This window comes from Filicampus tigris, chromosome 1 (assembly GCF_054856515.1).
Source record: "Filicampus tigris isolate MCC_2025a chromosome 1, RoL_Ftig_1.0, whole genome shotgun sequence".
NCBI lineage: Eukaryota > Metazoa > Chordata > Actinopteri > Syngnathiformes > Syngnathidae > Filicampus > Filicampus tigris.
The window spans coordinates 33,687,943-33,715,660 of record NC_141217.1 but is presented as its reverse complement, the minus strand read 5'-3'; the positions used below and the strand labels follow the sequence as shown (position 1 = coordinate 33,715,660).

Genomic DNA, 27,718 nt, shown 5'->3' with positions numbered 1-27,718 from the left:
CCCAGGCGCGGCGCGGTCGCCATGGAGACGAGGTGGGATGGGGGGGGGGGGGGTCATTGGTGAGGCAGGACGGCCATGGCAGCGGCGCGGCGACACAAGCGTCTTCTGCTGAGCTTCGGAGGCGGGCTGGCGGCGTGCTGCGCGCTGGCGGCCGCGGTCTGCGCCGGACTTCCTCGCTGGCTGGACGGGTTCGTCCTGTGCAGAACCGGAGCAGAACTCGTCAACGCCACCGGGAGCGAGCTCGACAAGTTCGTGGGACGTCTCGCCTACGGACTCTTCCACGGAGAGAGAGTCAAGACCTGCGGCTTGGGCGGGAGGACCTCACGTTTCTCAAGTAATATGCTTAGATATATATTACATATTTACCATTGTGTATATTGCTTATGGGTCATCCAAGAACTGTAAAACATTTTTTGGGCCCCCGCAACCCCCCCTCCCCCCCTCCCGAGCCCCTAGTCCAGTAATGCCCAATTTGTCCTGATCGACACCAAATGTAACTGTACTAAAAGTGATCCATAACAAATTTTAAACGACAAATATAGAACTCCTGAGAACCCCCAAACTGTTTTTTTTTTTTTTAATTATCTTGTCTGTCGTGATGACCAACTTATATCTCAAGTACAACGGAAGTGGTAAATAAACTTTTTGTGGGTTAATTTTTTTTTAATATATCTTCCTACTATTTACACGCAATCCTGTTAGTAAAACCATTTTAGCCGTTTGGAGAAAGACAAATAACTTATTACTTAGTTAATATTAGCCTACTTATTACTCATGGTCAAATAAAGACATTTTAACATCAGGGGTTTATTTATTTCATTTACCATTAGATAGCCTAGCTAAGTTTCTTCTAGACCAGTTAGCATAACAGCTAACACGGTCAGCAAGTATAGCCTTGGGAAAAAATCTTTAACATTAGCATTGATATGCAACTTTGTCACTGTAATTAAAGTAAAAAAAAAATGAATTTGCAATGGCATGAAATTTTACAATATTTCTTCATAAATTCAACAACAGCTTGAAAATATATATTTTTCAGGTGCCTGAGTATCTAACGTGGTTGTGCCAAACAGCAGAATATATGATACTGCAAATTAAATATCTCTGAATAGGAGATTACTTCAATAATATAAAGGTTTATTACCTGTTTTTCTTGAAAACATAACAAAAATGACATCATAAATGATCTGTTTCTCAGACATGTTGGTGCCTAAATTGTCGCCAGTTCCGTAATGACCCATCGATTCTTTAAACACACACAAACACAGATTGATGCCATATCCTGACATCTTGAGGTAGTCAATCGGGTTTCATCAGCTGTAGCTGAGCAATGATCGTCAAATCACAAGAAATATTTTACTGTGTGTAGTGAATACTGTAGCCTACAGTATTGTTTGAGTTTCACTTTTTCAATTGAACCGCTGAAATCCCTTTAGTTTTCCACATTCCCATATATTGCTACGCTCATGTACGTATATATGTATGCATGTTGGCCTACATGCCACATATGTGCTGCACGTGGTGTATGCACGTGCTTGTATTTCAGTGTTAAACACATCCGTGATAAAGTTTCACCTCATCAATAATAAAAGACAGTAGCGACTTCTTCAATTATTCAAAAACTTGTTGACACTAAGACATCAATATCATTTACATATAATGTTTTTGTCATATGTAACTGTACACTACTTGGTCGCTGTCCTGTGAAAAACACGTATGTCCAATTTTGGAATTTTTAAAAAATGTTCATGCTAATGCGATGCCTGTAACGCGAAAACCACATTCATGTAAAAATAAGAATTTAAAAAAAGAAAAAAAAAAAAAAAAGACATAAGTGTTTTTCACAGGACAGTGACGATAAATGATATTGAAAATATCTAACAGTCATTGTGGGAAATGGAATAAATTCAAGTCCTTGCTTAGTTTAGAAGCTTGGTATTGTCGTGCTCACTGCACATTTGATAAGAGGACAGCTTGTGGACACAAGTGGACAGTTAGACAAGTTTATTGTCTCACTTGATATGAGAGCAGTGATCCAGCTCTAACAAGTTCTCAATGGCCTTTAGGTTTCCGCCTCGCTGCTTGTCTGCTGTGCTGTGCTTCACAATTCGCTAAACAACTCTGGTCTCCACACTAACATTCCCAATCGCGTGTCTACGTGTCCTCAATTATGTCCTTACGTTGTATTATTTCCTCACTATGTCTTTAAAGCGACAATCTGTAGAATGTTTAGATTTTTCAATGATCATTCATTTGACCCACTATTCATTTCAACAATATGCAAAAAAAATGCTGTATCACATCAACGTTATTATTTTTATATAATCATAGGTGAAGAAATCTCTAATTGGGCCCGCCTCCCCTTCAGGAGGCTGCCATGTTTCACTGCCATCTTTGTGCTAGGGATAACCGAAGGAGACAAACTTAGCCGACGTAGTTATGAGCATCATGACTACCGCATGTGTAACAAATGCAACGCACTTACATCAACACTTGAGGGAATACTAAAAATCGTTTGTGATTACATTTTTCTTGCACCTCTGCTGAAGAAACTGTCGGTAGGCATGCAACGTGTCGTCTCTCGAAGGCACAGTAGTGGGTGTGCTTCAAAATGCACTCGCTTCCATCTTAGGTTGTTGCATTCTATTAGTTGACCACTGGATGGCACTGAATTCTACACATTGTCCTTTTAAATGTTTCTAAATGTCCCCGTTGCGTCTGTAAAGTTGTGTGATTTTTGTGCGGCAGTCTTTTCAGAGTTGTTGGACGCCATCCCAGCAGGTCTCCACGTGACCATCATTTTCTTCTGCGGCGCACTCATCGTCTTCTCGTCCGTGTCCAGCGGCTTCTTCTTCTTCAACGCCTTTGGACGTCCTTACGAGACGCTGCACGGCCCTCTGGGACTTTACTTGTGGACGTCCATCTGCTGTGAGCTTTATGATGATTATTACCAGGAATGTTTTTAAGTTGACAAATTTAACATTGCCATCGAATGGCTTGGCGTGTGGAGAACACCTTTGTGTTTCTTAAACCTCTCCAAAATTGAGCCATGGCACGCACAGAAAAATCTCAAAAGTACACCACCTAAACAAAATGTCACAAAAAGTATATATACTTGAATCAAGGGTGGACAAACTATTTCCCGTGGGCCACATGTGGCCTGCTCCGTTCTTTGCTCTGGTCCACCAAGTGTCTACATCACAGGTGTCAAGCTCAAGACACACATCATTTTATGTGGCCTGCGAAAGCAACTCAAGCTTGTCAACTTCCATGAGGTTTGCAAAAATCTGTACCAAAATTTTAAATTGTTATATGTAATAAGCATTTCTTCTTGCTTTATTACAGTAACTTCAACAATACTGTAGTTGAACAAACTATTATACTTCAGATGTCAAACTTTATTATACTTTAGATGTCAAAGCTAGTTATCCATCAATTTGTTGTGTACTGCATATTAATTTATTTGTGCTTTGTAAAACAATTGGATATTTAAACATTAGTATATTTATTTTACTAAATGTTTCATTTATTTATTGTAAATAAATCATAACAGGAACATAGTGACATTAACAACTTTACCTATACATTTTTTGAAAATATATTTCTGTTTTTTACATTTTCATTTAAAATACATAAATTAAACAATTGTTTGATCAAATAAATATATTTGTAAAAACATGTGGTAAGTGTAATTTCACTAATTTAAAAATGCAAATTCCTTTTTTGCTAGTAAAAAGTTTAAATGAAAAAAAACCTCTCATTTTTCACTTATTTGATTAAATAATAATTTTATTGATTATTAAACAATTACAATATCTAATGTAATACTTCAGAATTAGTCTATTTAAATTTTTTTTAAATAAAATAAACTATATTACATCCACCCCTTTTTCTCACTTACCTCGCCAACAACCGACCTGCCCCATTTATATGATTTAAAAATTAAATCCAGCACGAAGAGCCTCCAGTGTAAAAACTGCCGAACACATCATGCTAGCGACTTGGCAAACGCATTTATAATTAATTGCACCTCTAGTTTAGTGGACACAATTGTTGTGCCTGTCACTGAACATCTTTGGCACAGATAGATGAACAATTAGTTGGTGGCATTTGATCGAAGGAAACGCTAACAGAAGCCCGTTTAAAATGATAGGCGGACCGGCCTATAGGCGATTACTATTTGGTCCGGTCTGACAAAAAGGCAGATAAATGGACGGCTGAAGGGTATCCACGCTGCAGATGGAAGCCGATAAACGGACTGGGAATTTTTTGTAAAACGCCCAGTTCTGCACAAAACAACACAGGAGGTCTACAATGTTGGTTTGAAGAGGTGATTTCCAGGCATCCTTCAAAGACTAACATGACGCTTGGCAACATTAATATTGGTATTATTTCTGTATGGTAAATAAATACAATTTCAGACACTGGATTGAAACTGTCAATCATCTCGGGACTCTTCCTCCTGACAGGTGCATGCAGCTTCCTGGTTGTGGTTCTGTTCGCATCCGAGGTGAAGATTGAGCGTCTGTCGGAGCGCATCGCCAACTTCAAGGAAGTGACCTTTGTGTTCCAGACGCACGGCGAGCGCTTCGACGTCTGCTTCTGGATCCTCCTCCTCGTTTTCTTCCTGCACGTGCTCAACGCGGCGGTGATACGACTGGCAGGGATGAACTTCCCCATGTTGCGGGGAAAACACTCGGACCCAGGCGGGGGCGCCGCTGACCTCATGTACTGAATCAATTTTTTTTTTCTGAACACATCACAGCTAGCTAGCTAATTAGCATCACTGTGAGCCCACAAAGAATTTTAAATGAGTATTCCCCATTGAGACAAACTGAAATGCCATTAATCCATTCAAGTCCATAAAGAACCATTGTTTTGTTGTTGTTTTTTAATAAAGAACAATAACACTGTATTTTTTTAAATCATTAAGAGAAGAAAATATCCCAAAAAAATAAGACGTAGTGTTGAATGTTTGCCTTTAAGGGGCGTGGCCGAGTGATGGCCATCAGAAAGGTGGACGTGCCTTTTGGCATAATGTAGCTCTTTGCTAGTGTTCTCATTTTATATTTGTGTATGTTCAATAAATGGCTGAAAGTGCACTGGTGACTGTTGCTCTCCTTGCCCACATGCATGGGCATTGCAGTAGCTTAATTTCACGTCACTCGAGTGGTGGCGTATCTTTGATATATCGGTATAGCATGTCTCGTTAAACTATTGCGCTCACACCGCTTTGCCTATGTTTTTCTGTGATTTCACCTTTTAATTCGGTGAGTTAATTAACATTAAAAAAAAAAAACGTCCCCTCACACAGTATTGCAGCCAATGACTTGGTGGCTAGGCTGGGCAAAGTTCCAGTGGAGGAACCACATTTTGGTACGACGGCTGAAGCTTTGACGTTGATTGGTGACTAGTTCAGTTTGTGCCCTGGCGCTGGCTGGTGACCAGCCTGTTGTTCGTATGTACCCAGACATTGATTAGCTACCAGTACACTGTTTATGTGCTCCTCGAGGCCAGTTCTGGAGGCCCTCTTTAGTTGATCGATAAGCTCTTATTCCCCTTGTTCACCCTAATAAGGACAAGAAAACGGTTACTTCCTTTTGTGTCGTAACTTTAGATGCTGTCTGTAGTGTTAGTCCATAACATTATAATAACAAAACAGATGCGACGATTTTACATAATAGGTCACAAAAACGACGGCTTCCAAGGGTTTCGATTCATTTTCTAAAATTAGCTCTGCGACGTCTGGCTGGTGGGACGACGTCTGCAAAACGGCACATATTCCTCCGCGCAAACGGGCGTGATTCGCCTTGCACTAAAAGCAATAGTCCGCTCGTTTACTTCAAATAATACACTTAATGGTCATCAAACGCTAACAAAATAGTTTGACTATGAGTAACGAAGAATCGACTAAATTTGTTGGCACGCCAGTGTCTGTGGTACGAATCGGTTTGATCAAAACAATAAATAAGACCTGGCCACACGAACAGGAAGCGAGGAGATTTTCATGGCGCCCGACTAGAATGAAGCTACAATTACCTCTTACCGATGCCTGTACTATTAAGCGCCGCTACGCTGAAGGACACGTATCCATTCGCAAATACACGGTAAGAAAAAAATAACAGACATTCGCTAGGTAGGTTACGTATATTTATTTTGTTCAGGGAGAGCGTTTGGGCGGTCTGGCGCAGCTTGAGGCCCTCGAGGTCCCCAGTTGAGCTTCCGAGAATGCCTGATGTAAAAAGACGCCCGCCTGTTGGAAAATGGCGACGCGGCGCAGGCAGGATCAAGGGCAGCTAGGCCATAAGCTACGCCATGCTAAAGTACTTAAGTACAATACTCCAGTTTTGGACCTTTTTGCGACCAAAACGCGGACTTTGTCGAGTCCGGAAAATGTGTTCGGTTGCGTTCATGTCAGACAGTCTTTAAATTTAGTTGGACATTACTGTATAATGTTTGAACATCACTACCCGTTAGGGTTAACGCTGACTACGTAAATGACAAGGGGATCGAACCAAGTTGGGTCCAGTGTGTCGTTAAACCCCCAACATATGATTCATCTTATCTACAGTATTTGTTAAGTTGGGATTGCCTTTTTTGGGTGAAAATGCCTCTAAGATTCGTAAATGACCAACGTTACCTGCGTAGTGAAACTCCTGCATATACAGTATACGTTACCACAGAATTACGCTGACAAACATGCTTTAATCCAGTGGGTTTCAAACTTTTACACCAAGTGCCACCCAATAAAACATATTTAGATCTCCAAGTACCACCACCGTTGCCAACATTAAAGTATGATTAAAAACAAACATTTCTCAAAGGTTAAGTTTCAAATGTATTGTACTTAAGTCACCTTCAACAAAACTTTACTTCATTGTACTATATTGTATTTGAAGGGGAAAAAAAGTGATTTTTAAAGGACAGGGCAGCTTTAACCAACCCCTCCAATATCATCACATTGACTGGATTTGAGAATGGTTGACTCCTGACTGATTTGCACATGGAGAAGACATTAGCGTTGGGTTCACATGCATTTTTCCACTGCAATATAAATGTTTACATGTTGTTTCCAATAAAAGTACAAAATATAGCCTACATTTGTTGTTTTATTAGTTTAATATTACAGTACTATGGTCCTCTATTGTTGTGATTTAGATGACCATCAGATCACATTTTATGAAACATTTTTCTGAAATCCTGGTATTCCCAAAGGGCTTCAGACTGTGTTTCTAATATTTTGACTCATGCAAACTGAGGTAACCAAAATAGTGTTATTGGCCCCTATTAAAAAATAGAATAATAATAATAATAATAATAACAACTTCCTGACAGTGTCAATCCAAACAGAGCATCATTATGTTTGTGAAGGTGAAACTCACATGAGGGAATTGTTTATCATAATTCAGATTGCAGGCACAACATAATTACCTAAAATTCTTTCTTGGCCTGTAAACATTTACAGTACCCATATTTTTGATAATTAGAATCATTTTTACATGTCTGTGTAGAGACTGATCTTATACTTTCTTGTACAGTACTGATGGATTCTGAAGAGAATGAGGTGGAAAGCAGCAGCGATGCAGGCCCCTCTGGAATGGAGGAGCCGTCGGAAAGCGGCATGGGCATGGAGTCGTCGGAGGCCATGTCGGCCGACAGCAGCGATGCTGCCTCCTCTCACGCACAACCACCCGAGTCGGACTGTCATGTGGGACAGAGCTCTGAGGGATTCGTGGTAAGATATCGCTTATGATTTCAACAGGGGAACCACGGTAGGCGAGAGATTAAGAACTTCTGCCTCACACCTCTGAGGGTCTGGGTTTGAATGTTCTCCCCATGTTGCTAGTAACACAATACGTTGACTTGTGTGCCGGTAGCTTTTTTTGGAAAAAGTTTTGATTTGCACTGATTACTTTCAGTTGCGTTGCGGCAATGTTGTCTCATGCTATAATTAAGCGTTCATGTGTTGAATGTCCAATAACTAATACTGAAAGCAAAAAGAACTACCAGTAATCAAAAGTGAAACAAATAGGCGGTCACTACACAAAACAGTAAGGGTACAAGTACAACAAAATGATGCACATCAAATAAGTAAAAGACACCCAATTACAGTACTATTGGACTATAGAAACACAAGCAACTAACATTTAATAATGAAACAATTCACTAAGACTATTTACAATTGCTGCTAGACATGGTGGGAATTCAGCGTCAATGGCCAAATTTTATTTCTTTACATTTTATGTGCATTGGCTTAATAAATGTTGGGGAAACATCACACTACACTCATTGCCAAGTGTAACTGGACGGCTTGGCGATGAAGCACTACCTCCACCAGTGAAAATCTGTCTTTGTTTGCTTTTCACATTCTTTATTGTTTGAAAACAAGAAACCAATTCGCTTGGCTGCAATGCTTTAGCCCTGCCCCGGGTTTCCACGGTAACAAAAGTCCATCCATTAACTCATTTAACGCGGACGAGAACTGCCTGAAGTGCGACAAGTGGATTTTGCCATTTATTTTGACCAAAGAATGTCAGCGACCTTTTATATAAAAATCTGATAACAGATTCAAAATGTGAAAAACCGATGACGTCACCTTTATACTTCTCAAGGTCTTCATCCCAGAGACCAGCTCCAGCACGGACGTCCGAGTGTCCTCGGTTCACCTTCCGGACTCCTCCTCGGTTGCCCAGTCCACCAGCGTTTCCAGCGTGTCCACGGTGACTCAGTCCGTGCTGGTGTCCGAGTCGGCCCAAGTGCTCGTACACTCCAGCGCCGCCGCGTCCGAAGGAGCCATGATGGTGTCCGACTCCACTGCCTCTACCTCATCCGACCTGGGCTCAGCCATCGACAAGATCATTGAGTCCACCATAGGCCCTGACATCATGAATGGTATCTCAACGTTCCTTTCTTGCCACAGAATGGACAAATTCAATTGTTTTTGTTTGGATCGCTAGACAAGGCAAATACATGTAATGTATGTTTCTTCGCTACTTTTTCCCCAAAAGGTTGCATAGCCGTAACCAGTGCCGAAGACAGAGATGCAGAACCAACCCAATATCTCATACTACAAGGTGCAGATAATATTATGTGTTAATCCTTTAAAACAGGGGTGTCCAAATTACGTCCGGTGGGCTCACAGCCCAGTTGATGCTTTCTGTATGCGGCTATTAGGAAAAAAGGTTTGGACACCCCCTGCTTTGAAAGTTCCAAAAGATACCTATACAGTAAATCCCCCCCCATCAAGGGGGTTTATGTTCCAAACCACCCCTGCAAATGAAATCCGCGATGTAGAAATACACTGTAGTCCCTAGGCATTTTATTATAGCATTTAAGGCACTTATTTTTTTTAAGGTCTTTAAACTTAAAAAATAATACAAACACATTCAAAAACATTTAATATATTGAGAGAGAGCTAGAAGAGCAATGGATAAGACAAAGTTATTGTACAAATAGTGTAACAGTGTGCCGATTCCTGCGTTTCCAGTCAACGAATCCCATTATTTCCAAACGAACAAACTTATCGTGATCTCACAATATAAATCAGTAATTATGCCCAAAGTACATTATAAAATGAGCCTACAGCCATTGCTTTTGGCAGAGCTGGGCATTTTACAAAAAGAATTGCCGGGGTACCCTTCCGCTGTCCGTCTTGCCGCCTTTTTGTCCAGACGAAAAAAAAAATAATAATCGTCTATAGGCCGGTCCGCCTATGATTTTAAATGGGCTTCTGTTAGCGTTTCCGATTACCGACTTCGACAAACTACCACTTCCTTCAACACAAAGAATGAGCGGTCAGCTAGAATCAGATATTGAACTTTGCGAGCCACTGTCGGCCTTCCGCCTCTGATACTTAAAGCGAAGATGCCAAATTGGCGACTTTACTTTCCTTCCGCATCGCTACCTTGCACACATGACAGCAAGCCTGTAAAATCGGCGGGCAAAAAGTGACGGCAAACTTGCTATCATTGCGGGCCCTCAGTGAAGTGATCATTCCCTCAACTGCAACTGTCAAGTCACGTGTAGCCAGCCATGCAAAAAGTTGGGCTTCCCCGACAAACAAGCCAACTATTTTGAGCATCACGTCCGCTGTCATTCGATCCGGTTTTCACATCTCTGTCTTCCTTAGGTGCTCCTATGGTAGCCCACATGTCCTCATCGGCCTTGTCTAGTCGTATAGCCATCGAGGCACTTTCCGAGGGTCCCACGTCCACCTGTCTGGACCAAGGAGACATTCAGAGGAGCCAGGAGCCCGACCAGCCCGACGACCAGCCCGGACACTCTGGCTACCCAGAAGACAGCAGCAGTCATCCTGATCAGCCGCAACACTCTCACCCCTCCCAGTACATGGACTGCGGTGCAGATGGCCCGGACCAAACAGGGGAGTCCTCACCTTCCTACGCGGAGTGTTCTGAAGAACCCGACCAGACGCGCTCCCAGTCGGGCTTCCCCGACTACAGTGGCGACAACAGCGACCAGGACCTGCCCGGGTATGTTGAATGCAGCAGGGCGGATTCTAACGCCACCAGCCGGGGGAACTACGTGGTGGAGTGCAGTGCCGGGTATCTGTGCGCCGTGGATGACGGAGAGCGGCCGCATCACTCGCGCGCCTACATCGACAGCAGCGCCGATCACAAGACGCAGTCGAGCCGGCAGTACGCCGGCGAGTACGGCGGCGTCGCGGCTGCCGATTCGGAGCAACCCGAGTGCTCCCGTTACCGGGCAGGTGACGACGAGCAGAACCAGGATCCCGATCAGCCGCAGCAGCAACCCCAGCGTTACTGCTACACAGAAAACAGCAATGGCCCCGACGCGTCCCTCTATACTGACGACAGCTCCTCGTCAGACCGCCCCGTCGCTGACACGGCAGATTCAGGGGGCGTCCCAGAGGCGGCCGAGTGCAGCCAGAGCCAGCTCTACATCACCAGCAGTGGCACCTACACGGCCAACACCAAGCCCGCCGCGGCACCGCGTTGCTCGGTCGGCCGGGATGAGCCTCGGCAGGAGGAAGCCGCCCAAGGCCAGGAAGTGGACGCGTCGGCCGTGCCTGAAGGCTCCGGAGACCGGCCGCCCAACTTGGCTGAGCTGGAGCAAATGATGGAAGTTGTGATTGTGCAGCAGTTTAAATGCAAAATGTGTCCGTATAAGAGTGTCTCCAAAGACACGCTGATTAACCACATGAGGGACAAACACTTCAAACCGGCAGGTAGGTTAGCATGGTTGACTTCAATGGAACTTTTCACATGACGTCACAAGTGCCTGCGGGTGCTAATAACTCTTGACGGCTTGAATTATTAATCAGCCTTCTTTTCTGCTGCTGTAGTTTGGAATACGTCACTTGTCAGTCGCAAAGATGTCAGACATAGGTTACACGATCATTGAGGGAATGGCTAAGCAATTGACTTTTCCCTTGCTCAAATTAAAAGCGATTAACATCATTGACGGTGAAATGAATAGCACGCTCAAGAGCCGGCGTTCGCTAACAAGCTAGCCATCATTTTTGCTAAGTTACTCCAAAAAAAAAACGCAGTCAAACATTAGACGTGCCTGTGAGAAAATGTCTACAATAAAGTCAACGATCAAGGTTTGATTCCTCGTCCAGCAGGTCTACGAAGCCACTAGGCGGTCTTGCGATCTTCTCTGTACAACTATTTACGATACCCCGCTTGATTCCACGATAAGTGCAGTTGAACATGGACGTTATTATTAAGCCGCTCTAGAATTCAGATTTTCCATATAATAAGGTCTGCATTAAAGATTGATATTTAAGAGCGGTTTATGTCATGATACGCGTGATAATCTTTGAGTTGACTATCCCTGTTCTGCGTTCAAGGAGGTTTGCAAACTAAGCGCAAACGTGGCCGACCTCCCAAAAGCGCCGTGCCGGCTCCTCAGCAGGCAGACCAAGAGAAGAAGAAGAAGGAGGCGGCGGCGGAGAGGAAAGCAACGCAGGCAAAGGTATCCGCATCTCATCAAGCTCAAGAGGATGAGGATCAGGAAGACCAGGTTCCAGATGCTGGCGCCATTGATGATTCTGAAGGTCAGTGTTAGGGTTTATCAGGGAACCCTCAGTCGATCTTCGTTTTGGGTTGAGAGAAGCTCTGTTCCAAACTTTTGGTGTGAAAAAGTACAGAGGGCTGCTAATTGATATTTATCGGACGTAAAATAAATGTTTTGGACTGTGTATCTGCGATTTATCTTAACAACATTGTGATCTTCCCGATAATGGCGATCATAGAAATCAGTCACGCTGTTTCATCTGTGATGTCATCCCTTCTCATTTGCTCCCCAGAGGACAGCAACTACAACCCAGCTGAAGAGGACCGCCGCGGAAGACTGCCTGCCATTTTGAAAAAAAACACACCCCCGATCTCTTCCTCCTCTCAAGCCCGTCCTCAGCGTAGAGTTGGCCGTCCGCGGAAATACACCCTTCTGGAAGATGATGACGACACTCAAGGTGGGTGGTTCCTTTCCCGAAGAGCATTACAGCAGAAGTGCGGGTTACTTTCAGGCAAGGCCTTGAAGTCACTGCGGCAAAAATCAAGCAAGTCAAGTCGAGTCCCAACTCCCCACGCAATTAACAGCAAGTCGAGTCAAGGCATTACTTGGTTTATGCAAGTCAAGTTCATAAGTTTGAGCTAACTTTCAAGTCCCGATATTGGTCTTAGTAAAGTCATGCGACTACTGGAGCCCTCCACTCTGCCACGAGTGATCCGCCCGCGTGAGAACGTTTAATGTGTTCATCCCTCCCCACAGAGGCTGAGAGTTTAGCGAAGAAGCCGAGATCGAATGGCGACCCGAGCGCGGCGGACGAGGCCAGCTCCTCGGGCTTGGACAACGGCAGCGCTCTGGCGGCCAACGGGGACGAGGTGGAGGTGGTGGTGAGCCAGTCGGACTCGGAGAACAAAGACCCCTCGTCCAACTCGCAGCAAGAAGAATTCTTTGAGAGGAAGCGAGGCCGCCCCTCCAAGTGTTTTCTCCGCAAGAAATACAAGAAGCATTTGAGTCGCAAGTAAGTGCCATTTCTCTTCTCTTTTAGCCATTTTTAGCTGTGCATCTCCTCTTTCAAGGTTCAAGGAGAAATTTGTCTCGGACAAGGGACAGCTGCTTACCCAAATACGAAACAATCATAAATCTATATCGCATTTTCTTGTGGAATTTCTCAGATACAGAAATTATTTCTTGAGCTCAGTTATAGTCTTTCGCTGTCCTTATTCAAGGAGCAAAATGCAGCAATCTTACACATATAACTGGGCGAGTTCAACTATATTTTGATTTTCAACAAAAATACTCTTTTCTCTTTCACTTTAATGACAAATGAGGTGGGCTGAGAAACTTAACAACAAAAAAAATCACAAGAATATAAAATTAACCACTGATTTTGCTGGGCGTCATGGCCTTTAAAATACAATTTATTAATTTTTTTCCCACAAAAATCTGATTTCCGATTCTAATCGATTTATTTTCCCCCTCTTTGCAAATGACAATGCCACAATTAAAAACAAGTAATTTTTTTTTTAATTTAGCTCTGCTTTTGCACATCTAATTAGGCACCATGTCTTTGGCAATGTTGATTATTGACTTCATGATTGTCTTCCACTGGACTAATTTATCTTTGACAAAATAATGCGAAAAGGATTCCTCTCCTTTTGTCTATGTCTTGGCAGGAATAAAAGTTGCCATTTGCTCCTTTGAAAAAAAGTTGCTCGGGGTGGCTAAAATACTTTCCATTAACCTTATCGCTTGGGTTAGCAATGCTAACTGTGCTTATGTAAATTCAATTTTCTCTGTTTGTAGCCATGTCTTTAGTGTAAGCAATGTATGTGAAGACAACCCCCCCCCCCCAACAAATCAGTTATCCCCCCCAAAAAATGTCTTGACAGAAAAAACGGACTTATCAACATCTATGAAATTGATTGATTGCCCTGCCCGAGTCTTACATTTAGTGTAACGCGTAGTCAGGCAAAGTTTCCTCTTTCAGTCGGTACTACAAATCCCTCAAGCCGCTCCTGAGACCTCACAGCTGCTGGATCTGCGGCTCGCGCTTCCTCACGCAGGAAGATCTGCGCTTCCACGTGGACTCGCACGAGGGCAACGAGCCGGAGCTCTTCAAATGCCTCCAGTGCAACTACCACTGCAAGCGCTGGTCCTCGCTCAAGGTCTGGAGGTGCCCCATCGCACGCGCGCACTTCGGCTGGTGTTTGTGTGCGTGTAACGTTTTGCGTACGTGTGTGTGTGTGCGTGCGTTTTGCAGGAGCACATGTTCAACCACGAAGGTACGAAGCCTTTCAAGTGCGAGAAGTGCGATTACTCGAGTGTTTACAGGAAAGATGTCATTCGTCACTCCGCGGTTCACAACAAAGAAAAGTAAGGTTCATCGGTCAGTGTGCACCAGGGGCTGGCAAAGTGTCCGAGTATTTACGTTATCTAGAGTCTTGTAATAAGAGGTTGCATGCATTTTTTCATCTCCTTCCAAACCGGTTAATTAGAATGATGTATTGATAGGGCTGTCAAAAGATTAATCGCGATTAATCGCAAATACGGATTTTTACGTAGTTTGACTTAATAAGTTACTTGACGGCTCATTGGAGAAATCCAAAATAATTTGCACACTCTGCACAGCCAAATTCAAATAACATATTTGCTGTACATCTTTGGTGTATCGTTTAACTGTTGTATTTTACAGGAAAATAATCATATTCAAGGATCAAAGAAAGCTATTAGAACAGTCTTTGAATTGAAAAATACTTTTTTCCACATTAATTCTTAGATTTTACTCAAGTAAATAACTATTCAAAGCTTTGTAAAAAATGTAGTTGAAAAATGCGATTAATCGCGATTAATCTTTTGACAGCACTAAAATGACATTTAAACATAACCCAATTTCCGTCGTTTTTCTAGACCGTTTATCCTCATTAGGGTCGAGAGAGTGCTGCAACCTGACCCAGTTGACTTTGGCCGAAAGGCAGCATTCACCCTGTACTGGTCACCAGTCTATTGCAGGAAATAAACCATTTTATCCAAACATTTGATCATTTTGTAGTAAGTTACTTCAATTGTTGATTCATTAACTGGAATTCAAACACGGTAATTACGTCATTGTTTTATAATAAAATTTTGAGACTCATTTTAATCTCACCTGGGAATTAGCTGATTGTTTAGAAAACCCAAATGGATCTGAAAAGTTTGCTCACCCCTGGTTGACACTAAGCTATACATGAAAATTTGTTTGACAATTTCTAACTGTATTCATCTTTACATCCACCAGGAAAAAAAAGACAGATGTGGTAAGTTTTTGCCATAGAAGGGACTTATGTAAAATTGACTTTTTGATATCTTTAAAAAAGTTGTGACTTCAGTGCCTTTTCACCCATCAAGTGTGAAATTATACAACCAAGTCATCCATTCCCAAAATTATTTTGGATTTAATTTGTATCAATCACACAATTCTGCTCTCACACAACGTTTCTTTGCCCATGGTGTGGCAGATAAACTCAGCTGGGCCATTTGGTGAGCAGAGCTGCAATTTTAGAGCAGACCGGCATTATTTTGCAGTGGATTAACTTCTGATAAGTGGCACAAATGCTTGAATTTTTAGCAATGTTGTCAACATGAGGGCATGGGTACATTATGTGCGGAGCCACTAAACTAATAAGTGTAGTTGGGCTGCTTGGTAATGAAGTGCTGCCTTCACAGGTGAAAATACAATTAAGTCTTTGTGGCCGGTCACTTTTTTTTTTTTTTCTTCATGCTGTGGGATAATTGTATCCAGCCCACACCCCAACCCCCGGAAATGACTGATGCCTATGCCTGCGCCAACACTGTTGCCCTGCTGTTAGCTTTGCCATGATCGTCCTTTGGCTGCTGCGTCCAAGTGGTTCTTTTGCGTTGCAACCAGGGGCGGAGCCTAATGGGTGGGCCCGGAAAAATCAGGGTGGGCCTGAATATTTCTCTCACTGAGCACAATCCACCCGTCCCGACACATCTTATATTGAAATAAAATGACAAACTGAATAATATAAAGGTCAGATCTTCCTTAGACAACCACATTTATGCCATTCTTAATATTCGATAAAATAAAAAACACAACGAAACACAAATTTAAAAATAATTTCATAGTAATTGACTAAAAATGTAAAAGTATTTATTTTTTCATGAATCTCACTGGGTGGGAAGTCTGTCAATCTGGGTGGGCCTGCGCACACCCGTGCCCACCCATCGCTCCGCCCCTGGTTGCAACTTGATCCGGCTCAGCTGATCATTTCATTGGCTGAAAAATTGGTAGTGTCATCTCTAATTACTGTATTTAATAATAAGAAATGAATAAACCCAACCATAACGGACACATTTTCAAAGTTCTAGTCCAATACAGTAACTAAAAAATGACCAGGTTGTTTCATACTACGCTTGATGGCTGGGCAGGTGCTCCAACAAAATCAATTTTCCATCATGTGGCAAAATGTCAGCAATCCATTTTCGAACGCTTGATGGGTCCACTTTTTGTCCTTTTCTTTTAGCCGGTGGCGACGATAACCGAGTTCCCGTGTCCTGTCTGTCACAAAGTTTACCCCATGCAGAAAAGGCTGACTCAGCACTTGAAGACCCACAGCGCCGAGAAACCGCATATGTGCGATAAGGTCCGGCTAGCCAAAATGTCATTATAGCACGTTAGCAACCCAATGGCGAAAAATATCATAGTGGCCTTTAAGGGACAGTTGGCACTGCTCAGGTTTTTAAAGTCCCTTAACCCTTTCATGCAAAGTGGTCTCTACAGTGGACAGCTATTTAAAAGTTGCTTTCGCCTATATTAATTCATCTAAAAAATATATTTTTAAATCATAACATTAAATCATAAATGAATGCACGTAAGGGTTAAAAACATTTTTAAAAATGTAGATGAATTAATATAGGCGAAAGCAATTTTTAAATCGCTGTCCACTGTAGTGACCACCATGCATGAAAGGGTTAAACTTGTAATCTGATTCTTTCTTTCTGTTCTTTCAGTGTGGCAAATCCTTCAAGAAGCGCTACACGTTCAAAATGCACCTCCTGACTCACCTTCAGAGTGTGGGAGACAGCACGTCAGTAATGCGCATTTTTGTATACCTCTTACCTTCTGTATTAATTTTTCACCTTGTATATACACTACCGTTCAAAAGTTTGGGATCACCCACACAATTTGAAAAGATTGGCGGTCACTCATAAATATAAGAAAAGCTTCTTTTTTTTTTTTTTTTTTTTTAAACCAGATCAACAATTTCTACATACGATTTGCTCAGCGTGTTGGGACTAACCCAGTGTGTGTGTTCATCAGATTCAAGTGCGAATTTTGCGACTACACTTGCGCCAACAAGAAGCTTCTGCTCAACCACCAGCTGTCCCACACCAGTGATCGACCCTTCAAGTGTGACCACTGTAAATACACTACTTCCAAAGAGGACTTCCTAGTGTCCCATCTGGCTATTAAACATACAGGTCAGTTCAAGTGGATCTAAATATGTTACCAGAGATGGGCATTCCGTCCCAGGGACGGAACGATCCGTCCGTCCGTCTGTCCTGGACGGAGGACGAGAAGTCTTTTAAAAAGGACGGACTAAGGACAGAAGTGGGTTTTTGTCCGTCCCTGTAATTGTCTCTAACCGGGTCAAGTACCGACTGACGATGTAAACAGACCATTAGTTATTGGGCACTTTGACTTGCAGTGTTGTTCATTTGGACTTTGCTCTAAATATGTCTTGTACGCAGGAGACAAGCCCTTTGCCTGCTCTATGTGTCACTTCGGGACCAAACACCGCAAGAATCTTCGGCTCCACGTGCAGTGTCGCCATCCGGAAGCTTTCGAGGAGTGGTCTGTCTCTCAACCGGCGGCGGAAACCAAGACACGTCGCAAGCCCTTTTTTGCCTTGCAGCACGTAGAGGAGAAAAAACAGCAGCACGAGGACGGAGCGCAAGTCGTGCCAAACGCCATCGTGAGTCCACGTGGCCGCTTTACATTTGATTGTAAAGCGCTCAGCGCTCTCCTTCTGTTTTCACGTCTTTCAGGTTTCAGTGGACCCTGTTGCGCTTGAAGCTATTCAGGGGATGGGCAATGCGTCAGTGTCCCAGGATGCGCTGGGGAACACCACCATCATCTATGAACAAGGTTGGACACATTGACCAAAGTCATTATTAAACCTCTTGTTTCACTTGTTTTTCCGTAACAGCTATAATCTTATTTAGCACGTTAGCTCTCAAAATGTATGGTTCACAGAGGATAATTCACTTATTTTTTCTATTTAAAAAATACAAATGCATGCTCTGTTGTTTTGTATAGAAGTATGTGAGATGAACAATTTCCATTGTTTGGATTTAATGCCAAACATTTACTTTTTACTATCCCTCCATATTTGTTTGTCCTCATAAGGATTGTGGGTGAGCTGACTTTGGGCGAGAGATAGGGTACACCTTTGACTGGTTGCTGGCCAGTGTTGGGGTACATAGACAAACGGTGGAGTGGTCGCCAGTAGAGCTGCAACTCATTTTTATTTTAGTGATCGATTAATCTGTTGATTATTTTATTTTGTTGATGAATCAGATTGGATAAAAACAAACCAAAGTGTAATTTCCATCCCTTCATTAAAAAATTCGACATTCTTTCAAATTGACATTCCTTCATTTATTGCTTTCACTTGTTATATTATTGCTGTTTTGTTATTGTAATGTAAAGTGCTTTGTCACAGCTGTAGCTGTTATGATAAATAAAGTTGCATTGTATAAAATGCACAAACACAAATAGATTAAAGTTCAGTCACTGGTTTGGTACGTTAGATGTCAGAAGCTATAGGCAGAAATCGTGATCATTTTATTCCAAAGTAAAAGCGGATTGTTTCCAGACGATGCATAGAGAACAACAGAAATCTACAAATATTTACTGTTGAGAGCAGGGGCGGAGCCGGAACGTGGCTAATGGGTGGGCCTGGAAAAATTGTATATTCAAATAAAATGACAAACTGAATACTATGAAGTTCAGATCTTCCTTAGACAACCACAATTATACCATTCTTAATATTCAATACAATAAAAAAAAACAACGAAACACAAATCAAAAAATAATTTCACAATAATTAAAAAACATTTTAAAGTATATTTGTTTTCATTAATCTCACTGTGTGGGCAGTCTGTCAATCTGGTTGGGCCTGTGCACACCCAGGCCCACCCAAGACTCCGCCCCTGGTTGAGAGGCTGACATTTTGAGGATTTGGACAATTTAAAATTAAAGTCTGAAAATGATTGATTATGAAAATCATTGATTGATTTCATAATCTATTAATTATTGATTTAAAAAACAAAAAACAACAACAACATGCAAACACTCGGGAGAACATGCCAACTCGACACAGGAACGCCCGAACCGAGATTGAATCGGTAAGGCAGGTGCGCTCATAACTGTGGCACTGTGCCTACAACTACGAATGGGTGAATTCGACCTGCAACAATACAGGAGGGTTAAATCTATCTACCAGGGGACAAATTAAGTAACTTCATGTTGCTCGCTGTACTTGAAGAGAAAATCTTAAAGTGGTGTTTGCGTCCTCTCCCCAGCTGAATCCGGCGAGCTCTCCGCACAGAATGCCCTGAGCCTGCTGCTGAATATGAGCAACGCCCGGGAATTGGTTGGCGACTCCATACAAGTTGGTGAAACTGCTCAAATAGCAACACCTGCATATGAAAATAAAAAGAATTCACCGACCCGACGCTGACTGTGCTCCGCAGGTGACGGTGCTCAAGGCGGACGGCAGCACAGAGGTCAAAGCTCTTGAGAAGGAAACGTGGAGCGCGGTGTCGGCGGCACCGGTCCAAGCCCACAAGGTCGTCACCGTCCACGTTTCAGAGAACGGCGACGCCGTTTTGCAGGAAGCCTACGAGGCAGAGACAGAAGAAATCGCCCAGATCGCCATGGAAACCTACACGGACGAAGGGGAGTTCAATGTGGTGGAGCAGGTGACCGAAGAAGTCCAAAGCTCAGAGTGCAGGTGACGGAGAGGATGCAAATGACTTCCTGTGTCTTTTCGGGCATGGCTCCCTGAGATTTTTATGTGGGTCTGCTCATCATAGACATGCCGACCAAATTGAATTTTGACAGCTAAATTGCCTTCGAGGACTGAATTCCCCAAAAGTTGAGTTATTGTCTTCTAAAGTGAGACTGTCTAAAAATCTGTTACACAGTGACAATTATTGGAGCATGTAATTAACAACATCATTCAACGATCAACGCCATTATCAATTAGGGCCGTCAAACGATTAAAAAGTTTAATCGAGTTAATCACAGCTTAAAAAATATTTGATCGTAATTCATCGCAATTCAAACTATCTCCGAAATATGCCATATTTTTCTGTAATTGTTGATGAAAATTAACATTTTTAAATTAAACTTATTAACATTCTTTCTGTAGTAGACATTATTTTTATTCGCTACAAAAACGCAAAAGGGCCTCAGAACAGTGACAGAAATATTTCAAATGTGTGCAAACAAAGTGTGTGTGTCTAATGTAAATGTGGCCCTTGTAATATTCTTAGAGTTTATGTTTTCCGAGTGGTCCCTGAAGTGCACACGGATGTGATCGGCTCATATGTTATGCCGTGCTATGCTGTAGGCGCTATCAGCACGTCGTGTGTTCCTCCTTTAAACTGACTTTATGAACACAAAACAAGACAGCCCTCTTCTCTACTCATCCTCAGTCCCTGAAGCAAACCGATTTATTCACATTTCTGAGATTTAAAGATGCCCCCTTATTTCGAAATGCTTCTTACACTCCCGCGGGCGACGCGTCGGTATTATTATTGTTATTGAACACAATCATTAGATGTCACTCAAGCAAGAAAAATGAAATGGACCAGCTGTTTGGTACTTCTTCCAAATCTCCCAATCGCCACCACGCCCGCGTGGTTGCAAAAAAAAATATTGTTGCCGTACAAATCATGAATTAAATCACAGATTTTCCAATGAGTAAATTAAGGATTTTTTATTATTTTTTTTTCAGTAATGAGAAAAGCGATCAGGTTCAGGCCGTAGAGGGATCCGAGGCGCAGAGCCCGCAAAGTGACAAGTTCTACATCGCTTCCGGGTTGCCCGATGGTGTTCTGCAACAGGTGGAGGTACTAACGTTGTTTTTTTTTTTCACAAAGATGCTTCCACATTGAGCGTGTCTCACATTTTCCGTTTGCTCGTAGCTAAGCAGCGAAGCTCCTGCATCTCCTGCAGCGAGCTCGCCCAGCGTCAACGCCAAGAGGTTCTCCTGTCGCATATGCATGGCGTCTTTCCACGGCCGCTCGGACATGGAAAACCACAAGCGGGCGCATGTGGACCCCAACACCTTCAAGTGTCCAGACTGTGACTTCACCTCCAACTCCTGGCCTGAGGTCAAGGTGGGTACAGAAAGCTGTGTGGTGATACCCAAAAACACACATGGGACTAAATCTGCATAGTTGTATGGCACTTGGACAAACTTAGGTGAGATCGAGTTTGGATCACTTGCGAGTCAAGCTGCTGAGGGGTTGAAAATGCTGAGTTTGTGGTAAATTGCCATGTGAAGTTATGATGAGAAATGTTGGAGTTCACAGCAGGCAAGGTTTCGGATGCACAGCTACTAAATGCTAACTTGCATAACGGGTGTTTGTTTGCTTCAGGCTCATATGGAACTGCACTCGTACTTGCGGCCTCATAAGTGCCCCAGCTGCAGCTTTGCCTCCAAAAACAAGAAGGACCTGCGTAGACATCTGCTGACACACACCAACGAAAAGCCATTTTCTTGCAAACTTTGTAGCCAGAGGTAGGAGCAAAGTATTGTTGTACTGTGTATGAAGCAAATTATTTACATTTGGACAAGGGATGTCCCGATGCGATCGCATGATCGGAATCCGGGGTAGATCTTTCAAATGAATTTGAATTCATTGATTTAAAGCGGAAGTCAACCCAAACATATTTTTTTCAAGAATTTGTTCCCAGCAGGCTCGCTAGTCGAAACACGGCATTCTCATTCATTTTGCGTTTGTGGAATATAAGTTAAGCGGGAAAATGCACCCGTTTTTAGCCATCTCTGGGGGCGGCCATTTTGTCTTCTGTCGGCGGAAAATGACATCACAACTGCTCACGACGACCAATCGCGGCTGACCTGTTTTCTGAATCTGAGCCGTGATTGGTCGTTGCGAACAGTTGTGATGTCCTTTTCAGTCGACAGAAAACAAAATGGCCGCCCCCAGGGATGGCTAAAAACGAGTACATTTTGCTACTTAACTTATATTCCACAAACACAAAAACTAATCAGAATGCTGTGTTTCAACTAGTGGGCTTGCATAGAACATACTCTTGAAAAAAATATGTTTGGGTTGACTTCCGTTTTACGTCAACCGCCTAGCCTTCCTGTATTTTTGTGGTCTGACGAGCACATGTTTTTCAAGCTTCAATCGCAACGGCCACCTGAAGTTCCACATGGAGCGTCTCCACAACCAGGAACAGGCCACCACGCGCAAGACCCGTGCCGCCGCGTCCCAGCAGACCGTCATCGTCAACAGTGACGAGGAGGCACTGGCCACGCTGCAGTGTAAGACTTCCCAAACGTCACCGCACGTGATGCGTAGGCGGCCACGCCGGACCCGCAACGATTTTCATACGACGCATTCAAACGTCACTTTTGTCGATCACGTGTCCCCTAAAAACACGGTGGGTGTGCGTTGCAGCCCTGCAGGCCCACCAGGCAGTCATCAGGCCGGATCAGCTGCAGGCTCTGGGTCAAGAGCACATCATCGTGGCTCAAGATCAGGCTCTAACAGAGCAGGTAGCGCAACCTAGCGGTCACTCCGAGCTGCGCGGCACATGACAACATTCTTATTTGCGCCGATCAGGAGGAAGGCACGTATATCCAGCAGATCACCACCATTGACGGGCAGACGGTCCAGCACCTCATGACGGGAGACAATCAGGTCACCGAGGTAAGGATCTGGAGATCTTCCGATTGACTCGGATCACTTCCGGGCTGTACAGACACTGGCATACTCGCAAGCAAGTTCGGAAATATCTGGATTTTTCGGATTAAGTTATTTTGCCATTTTTCACCTGTCACGATGTATTCTTAGTGTCTCTCTCTTGCGCACGCTCTCTTACTCTCTTTCTCTCCTTCAATTTCACTCTCTCGCTTTCAAGTTCTCAACTTTTCTCTCTCTCGTTCAAATTCTTTCAATCCCCCCCTCTGTTTCACTGTCAATTTCTCCCTCTCTAGCGGATTGTTCATTTAAACGCATCCATTTTCTATCGCACTTAACACTCGTTAGGGTTAGCGCGTGAGCTGGCTGGAGCCTATCCCAGCTTACTTTGCGGCGAAAGGGAGGGTACATTATGGCTGGTGGCCTAGCCACAAGCTAGCATGGGTTTTGTTAGCTTGTCGACTTCCTTGAGGAGGAAGAAATTGCCTGCGTGTGGGAATGCTTGTTTGCCTATATGTGCCCTGACTTTGAATGCTGACTAGTCCATTTTTTGTCTATACGTAACTCAAACACAGCTCCAAGAATTTGTTTTTTCTTTTCCGGGGCTAGCTTGTGGCTCGACCGATACATCATTTCTAAACATATTTTAGAATATCAATTATCAAATAAAACGCTGTAGGGGCTTAACTGGGGCCACGCAGAGATCTAATTTAGTCTGGTTAGTATGCCGCCCTGCTAGCAACTCCTCTTGATTGACCTAAATGACTAATTCAATGCTGATTTGTTTGTTTTGTTGCACACCCTGGAAACGATTGAAAGGACAAGTTGTGACAAGTTATGCGAAAGTATCTTCTGTGTTCAAGCGCTAATCTCAGTTTTGATTGGACGCGCGGTGCTGTTTTCAGGTGCAGTACATCATCTCCCAGGATGGGGTGCAGCACTTAATTCCGCAGGAGTATGTGGTGCTAGCAGAAGGCAATCACATCGAGGTGAGTCACGGTTGACCGAGGGCTGAGCGTGGTGGACGTGAGACTCACACCTTCTGCTAATTTCCCTCAGATGCCAGATGGACAAATCATCCAGTACCAGCACGAAGGAGTCTTTCTGCAGGAGCAACAGGTGACACCATAAAGCAGGGCTGGGCCACGTATGGTCCTCCAAGCGTTGACATTTTCAAGTAGGGCTGTCACCTTTGACTATTTTTAGAATGGATTATCCTGTCGATTATTCCAGCGGATATAATCGAGTAATTCGATGCTTTTGGACACGGGACGGGCGTTCAAATCCAAGTCACGAACGTCCGAATGGGTCACTAAACAATACCCTTTACACTATTCACTGCAACTACATCAGGAAAGGCATATGTTGTAAAAACTGTGCCAAATATATCATCTCTGTGACATGTTTTTATGGTCATTTTGGTCCATTTTTTTTTTTTTACCCCAAGCCCTATTTTCAAGGGTCTGCTAATTTGTTGAATTAATTTAGCATTTCCCCTCTAAAACTGGTAAATTAAAAATGAATTCATTCACATTTTATTAATTTCTCGGAAATACTAATTTTCATATGGTGCTATTTATAATCATAATAAATTGAGGTTTTTTTTGTTTTTTTTGTAGATCGCAGTCAACGCTGACAGTCAAATCCAATACTTGCCCACTGCTGCGTCAGAACAGCAAGACCTGGAGGTCGCCGCCCAATCTGCCGTCACAGGTATGCACTCTCATTGGAAGGATTTATTGACTTACTACAAACTGCGCAGCTTGAGCCACAACATGAAGAACACTTTAATGAATAATTAATGAATACAATACAATACAATTTTATTCATTTTACAGACAAAAAATAAATAAATAAATGAAAGAGCGCTTCAATGAGCTCCAAATCAAAATCTGAATCAAAAACACAAGAGGGTCAAAATATTAGAAACACAAGCAACCAAGGAAAGTCTGCTGATGTTAAATTAAAAGACAAAAAAAAAAAAAGTGACAAGCATATGTAGCTAACCGATCGGCTGCTAGCTTGAGAGGCTACCATAGCATTCCACATGTTGACTCGGTGATTCTTCGTGCGCAAATATTCAAAACAACGGCCTTTGTTCATAAAAAGCTGCTCCAGACAGATAACTATGTAGGATGAATAGTAAGTAAACTTTTTTTTAGAGCACTTTTCAATTACAAGCACGTAAGAGGAAATTTTGAGCACAAAAACTGACTGCTCGTCTCACGGACGTATATGATAATCTGGACTGCTAAATGCTGAGTTACTTGCCACCGGCGGCCATCTTACATTGACACTCACTAAGATCACCAACCTGAATACACGGATTAACTTTTTTGTATGTGGCCCTCGATGGAAAAAAAATTGTTGACTTAAGCTGGTTCAGACATGAAAAGTGGTCAATTTTTCCGTTGTAGCGGTGGCAGACGCGGCGGTGATGGCGCAGGCGCAGGTACAGGAGGTCTACACGGAAGCAACGCCCGAGCAGCTGGAGCAACTACAGCAGCAGCAGCAGCAGCAGCAGGGCATGGACTATGACGTCATCACCTTCACCATCGAGTAGCACACTCTACAGCGCCACCTACCTGCTTTGTCACGCAGTTCATCTGCATTTAAATGAGCTCTACATTGTTGCCCCCGAGACGGATTTACAAAGTACTGTATACAGAGCAGAGTTTATGAATGTTTTCCTTTGGGGGAGAAAAGTGACTTGTCTATTTATTAAGTTTATTCATTTTTAGAATGCCAAAAAGATGTTTATAGAAAAAGTTGTACATAGCTTTGATTCTTGGGTTTTTTTTTTTCTTCTGGTGAATCGCAAGTGTTAAATAAGCTAATCACTGACACCAAATAAAACATTTTCTTTAGATTAAAAGGACATGTGTTTTATGAATTTATATGTGTAACACTGATTTGAGAAAATACAGCTCTGGATAAAAATGAGACCAAAATAAATGCTGGACCTTTTTGTGTTTTTACCATTTTTCATTTTCTGCAAATATTAACATTTATATTTGGAATTTGAGCGATATGTTAATAGTTTCACTCGACGATACCTAGAAATAGCAAAAATGAGAGATACCCATCGTCTATTTTCTTCACAGAGCTGTACATATGCAATCATGTTTTTCTTTTTCATGTCATGTCGTTATTTCTGATTAACTGATTTGATCGACCGTGGCAATGAATGGAGATTTATGTCTTTTTTAATAAACTTTTACTGTATACAAGCAGTAATAATAACATAAAATTGAAAGAACTTACCAGTTTTAAGAAAGATAAATAAAAAATTCCCAGGTGTCTACTAAAGGCTCTGTGACATTTTTTGGGGACAAAATACGCAATAAATGAAGAATTACAGCACGTATTTCACTGAAATGAGCCCGTTTTGAGCGGGCGCTCCTGTCTCACACAAAGAAGATACTAGTCACTTCGTACTGCTTTGGCGAATACCAAGTATGACTTTTGTAACTGTGACAACTGAGTACGGCAGCCTAGAGTGTGTGTGACCTTGCTCAACAGATGCATATTACAAGCAGGATTAATGCTGTCCTTTTTACAAACTCAGAAATCTACTGTACTTGTCCTGTATCTGGTTTATTTTTAGTTTATGTTATAGTCCGTTATGGTCAGTTTGGCAGCTTGAAAATAGATCTTGGGTCAAAAAAGGTTGGCACCCCTTTACTAGATAATGCCCATTTGATTTACCGTTACTTTGCTTATAGTGTGCCGTACTTCTATCATATGCATTTGCTAGCAAACAGTCAATCACCGTTTTGCAGAGATGGGCACTTTACCTTATTTCGCCGGTCCGTCCTCCATCCGCGACCATGGGCACCCTTCTGTCATCGTCCCTATTCATGAAAATTATCATCCTCCAACCCCATCCGCCCACATCCTTTAGAAGCGCTTTCGTCCTTACATTCCGGCAGTCCGGCAGTTCAAATGTGTACTGTATTTTGTGCAGACTTTGCCTTTAATTTTGGGAAAAACTGTACAGTTTTATCAGTCCAAACTTCACATGATGATGGTATTCATCTCCAGGAACAAGAATCCCCTTGGAATTATTTTGTACTTATTTGAGAAATGTTTTTTTTAAGCCAGTTCAGGTGTGAGAGAAATGATCAATTGTGTACTATATTTTGTGCTTGCTTAAATAATATTTAATACCAGTGTTGCTACACACGAAAGAACGAAAGAAAGAAAGAAAGAAAGACAGACAGAGAAGAAAGAAAGAAAGAAAGAAATATTCACATATTCACAATTCACTGTTAAAGGTACAAAAACACACTGAAACTGTAACACAATCTCAAATATAAAATTGACGAAACAGAGGCTTAGGACTATAATTAAAAAGGTCTCCCAAAAATTCTTTACTAGAATATGTTCTATGCGCCCTCACTGGTCTAAACACGGCATTCTGATTAATAACAGTTTGTGGAGTATGAGTTAAGCAGCAAAATCCAACCGTTTTTCTACATCTCAGGGGGAGGCCATTTTGTCACTTGCTGTCGGCTGAAAAAGACGTCACAGTTGCTCAGGGGCCAGGTAACCATCAATCAGGGCTCATCTGTTTTCTGAAGCTGAGCCATAATTGGTCGTTAGCAGAGCCCCGAGCAATGGTGATGTCATGTTCAGTCGACAGAAGTGACAAAATGGCCTCCCCCTGAGATGTCCAAAAAGGGTTGGATTTTGCTGATTAACAATTCCACAAATGCAATATAAGTTTAAGTGTGTTTAAAGTGACACAGACACAGCG

At 42.6% G+C, this 27,718-nt stretch overlaps 2 protein-coding genes across 3 annotated transcripts; both read left to right on the top strand.

Annotated features, from left to right (window-relative positions):
• The first annotated feature begins 64 nt into the window (after window positions 1-64).
• clrn1 (clarin 1) lies at window positions 65-5,100 on the top strand. The gene is made up of 3 exons (XM_086034744.1): window positions 65-334; window positions 2,749-2,928; window positions 4,470-5,100. Exons 1-3 carry the CDS (start codon window positions 76-78, stop codon window positions 4,733-4,735), a joined length of 705 nt encoding a protein of 234 aa, XP_085890870.1. The 5' UTR covers window positions 65-75; the 3' UTR covers window positions 4,736-5,100.
• An 864-nt stretch (window positions 5,101-5,964) lies between these two features.
• Window positions 5,965-26,189, top strand: LOC147153702 (zinc finger protein 335-like). Of its 2 annotated transcripts, none has more exons than XM_086034711.1 (28): window positions 5,965-6,107; window positions 7,539-7,735; window positions 8,613-8,892; window positions 9,009-9,074; window positions 10,130-11,206; window positions 11,834-12,040; window positions 12,293-12,457; window positions 12,757-13,012; window positions 13,982-14,159; window positions 14,255-14,367; window positions 15,269-15,287; window positions 16,518-16,637; window positions 17,005-17,081; window positions 17,315-17,475; window positions 17,746-17,969; window positions 18,043-18,142; window positions 19,582-19,670; window positions 19,753-20,012; window positions 21,021-21,135; window positions 21,211-21,405; window positions 21,667-21,809; window positions 22,438-22,580; window positions 22,717-22,814; window positions 22,882-22,968; window positions 23,865-23,948; window positions 24,019-24,078; window positions 24,579-24,672; window positions 25,377-26,189. In XM_086034711.1, the coding sequence occupies exons 2-28, from the start codon at window positions 7,544-7,546 to the stop codon at window positions 25,520-25,522; spliced, it is 4,749 nt and encodes a 1,582-aa protein (XP_085890837.1). In that variant the 5' UTR covers window positions 5,965-6,107; window positions 7,539-7,543; the 3' UTR covers window positions 25,523-26,189. The 2 variants fall into 2 exon arrangements, with proteins under 2 accessions (XP_085890837.1, XP_085890844.1); XM_086034718.1 differs by lacking the exon at window positions 5,965-6,107 and adding an exon at window positions 6,266-6,323.
• The last annotated feature ends 1,529 nt before the right edge of the window (window positions 26,190-27,718 follow it).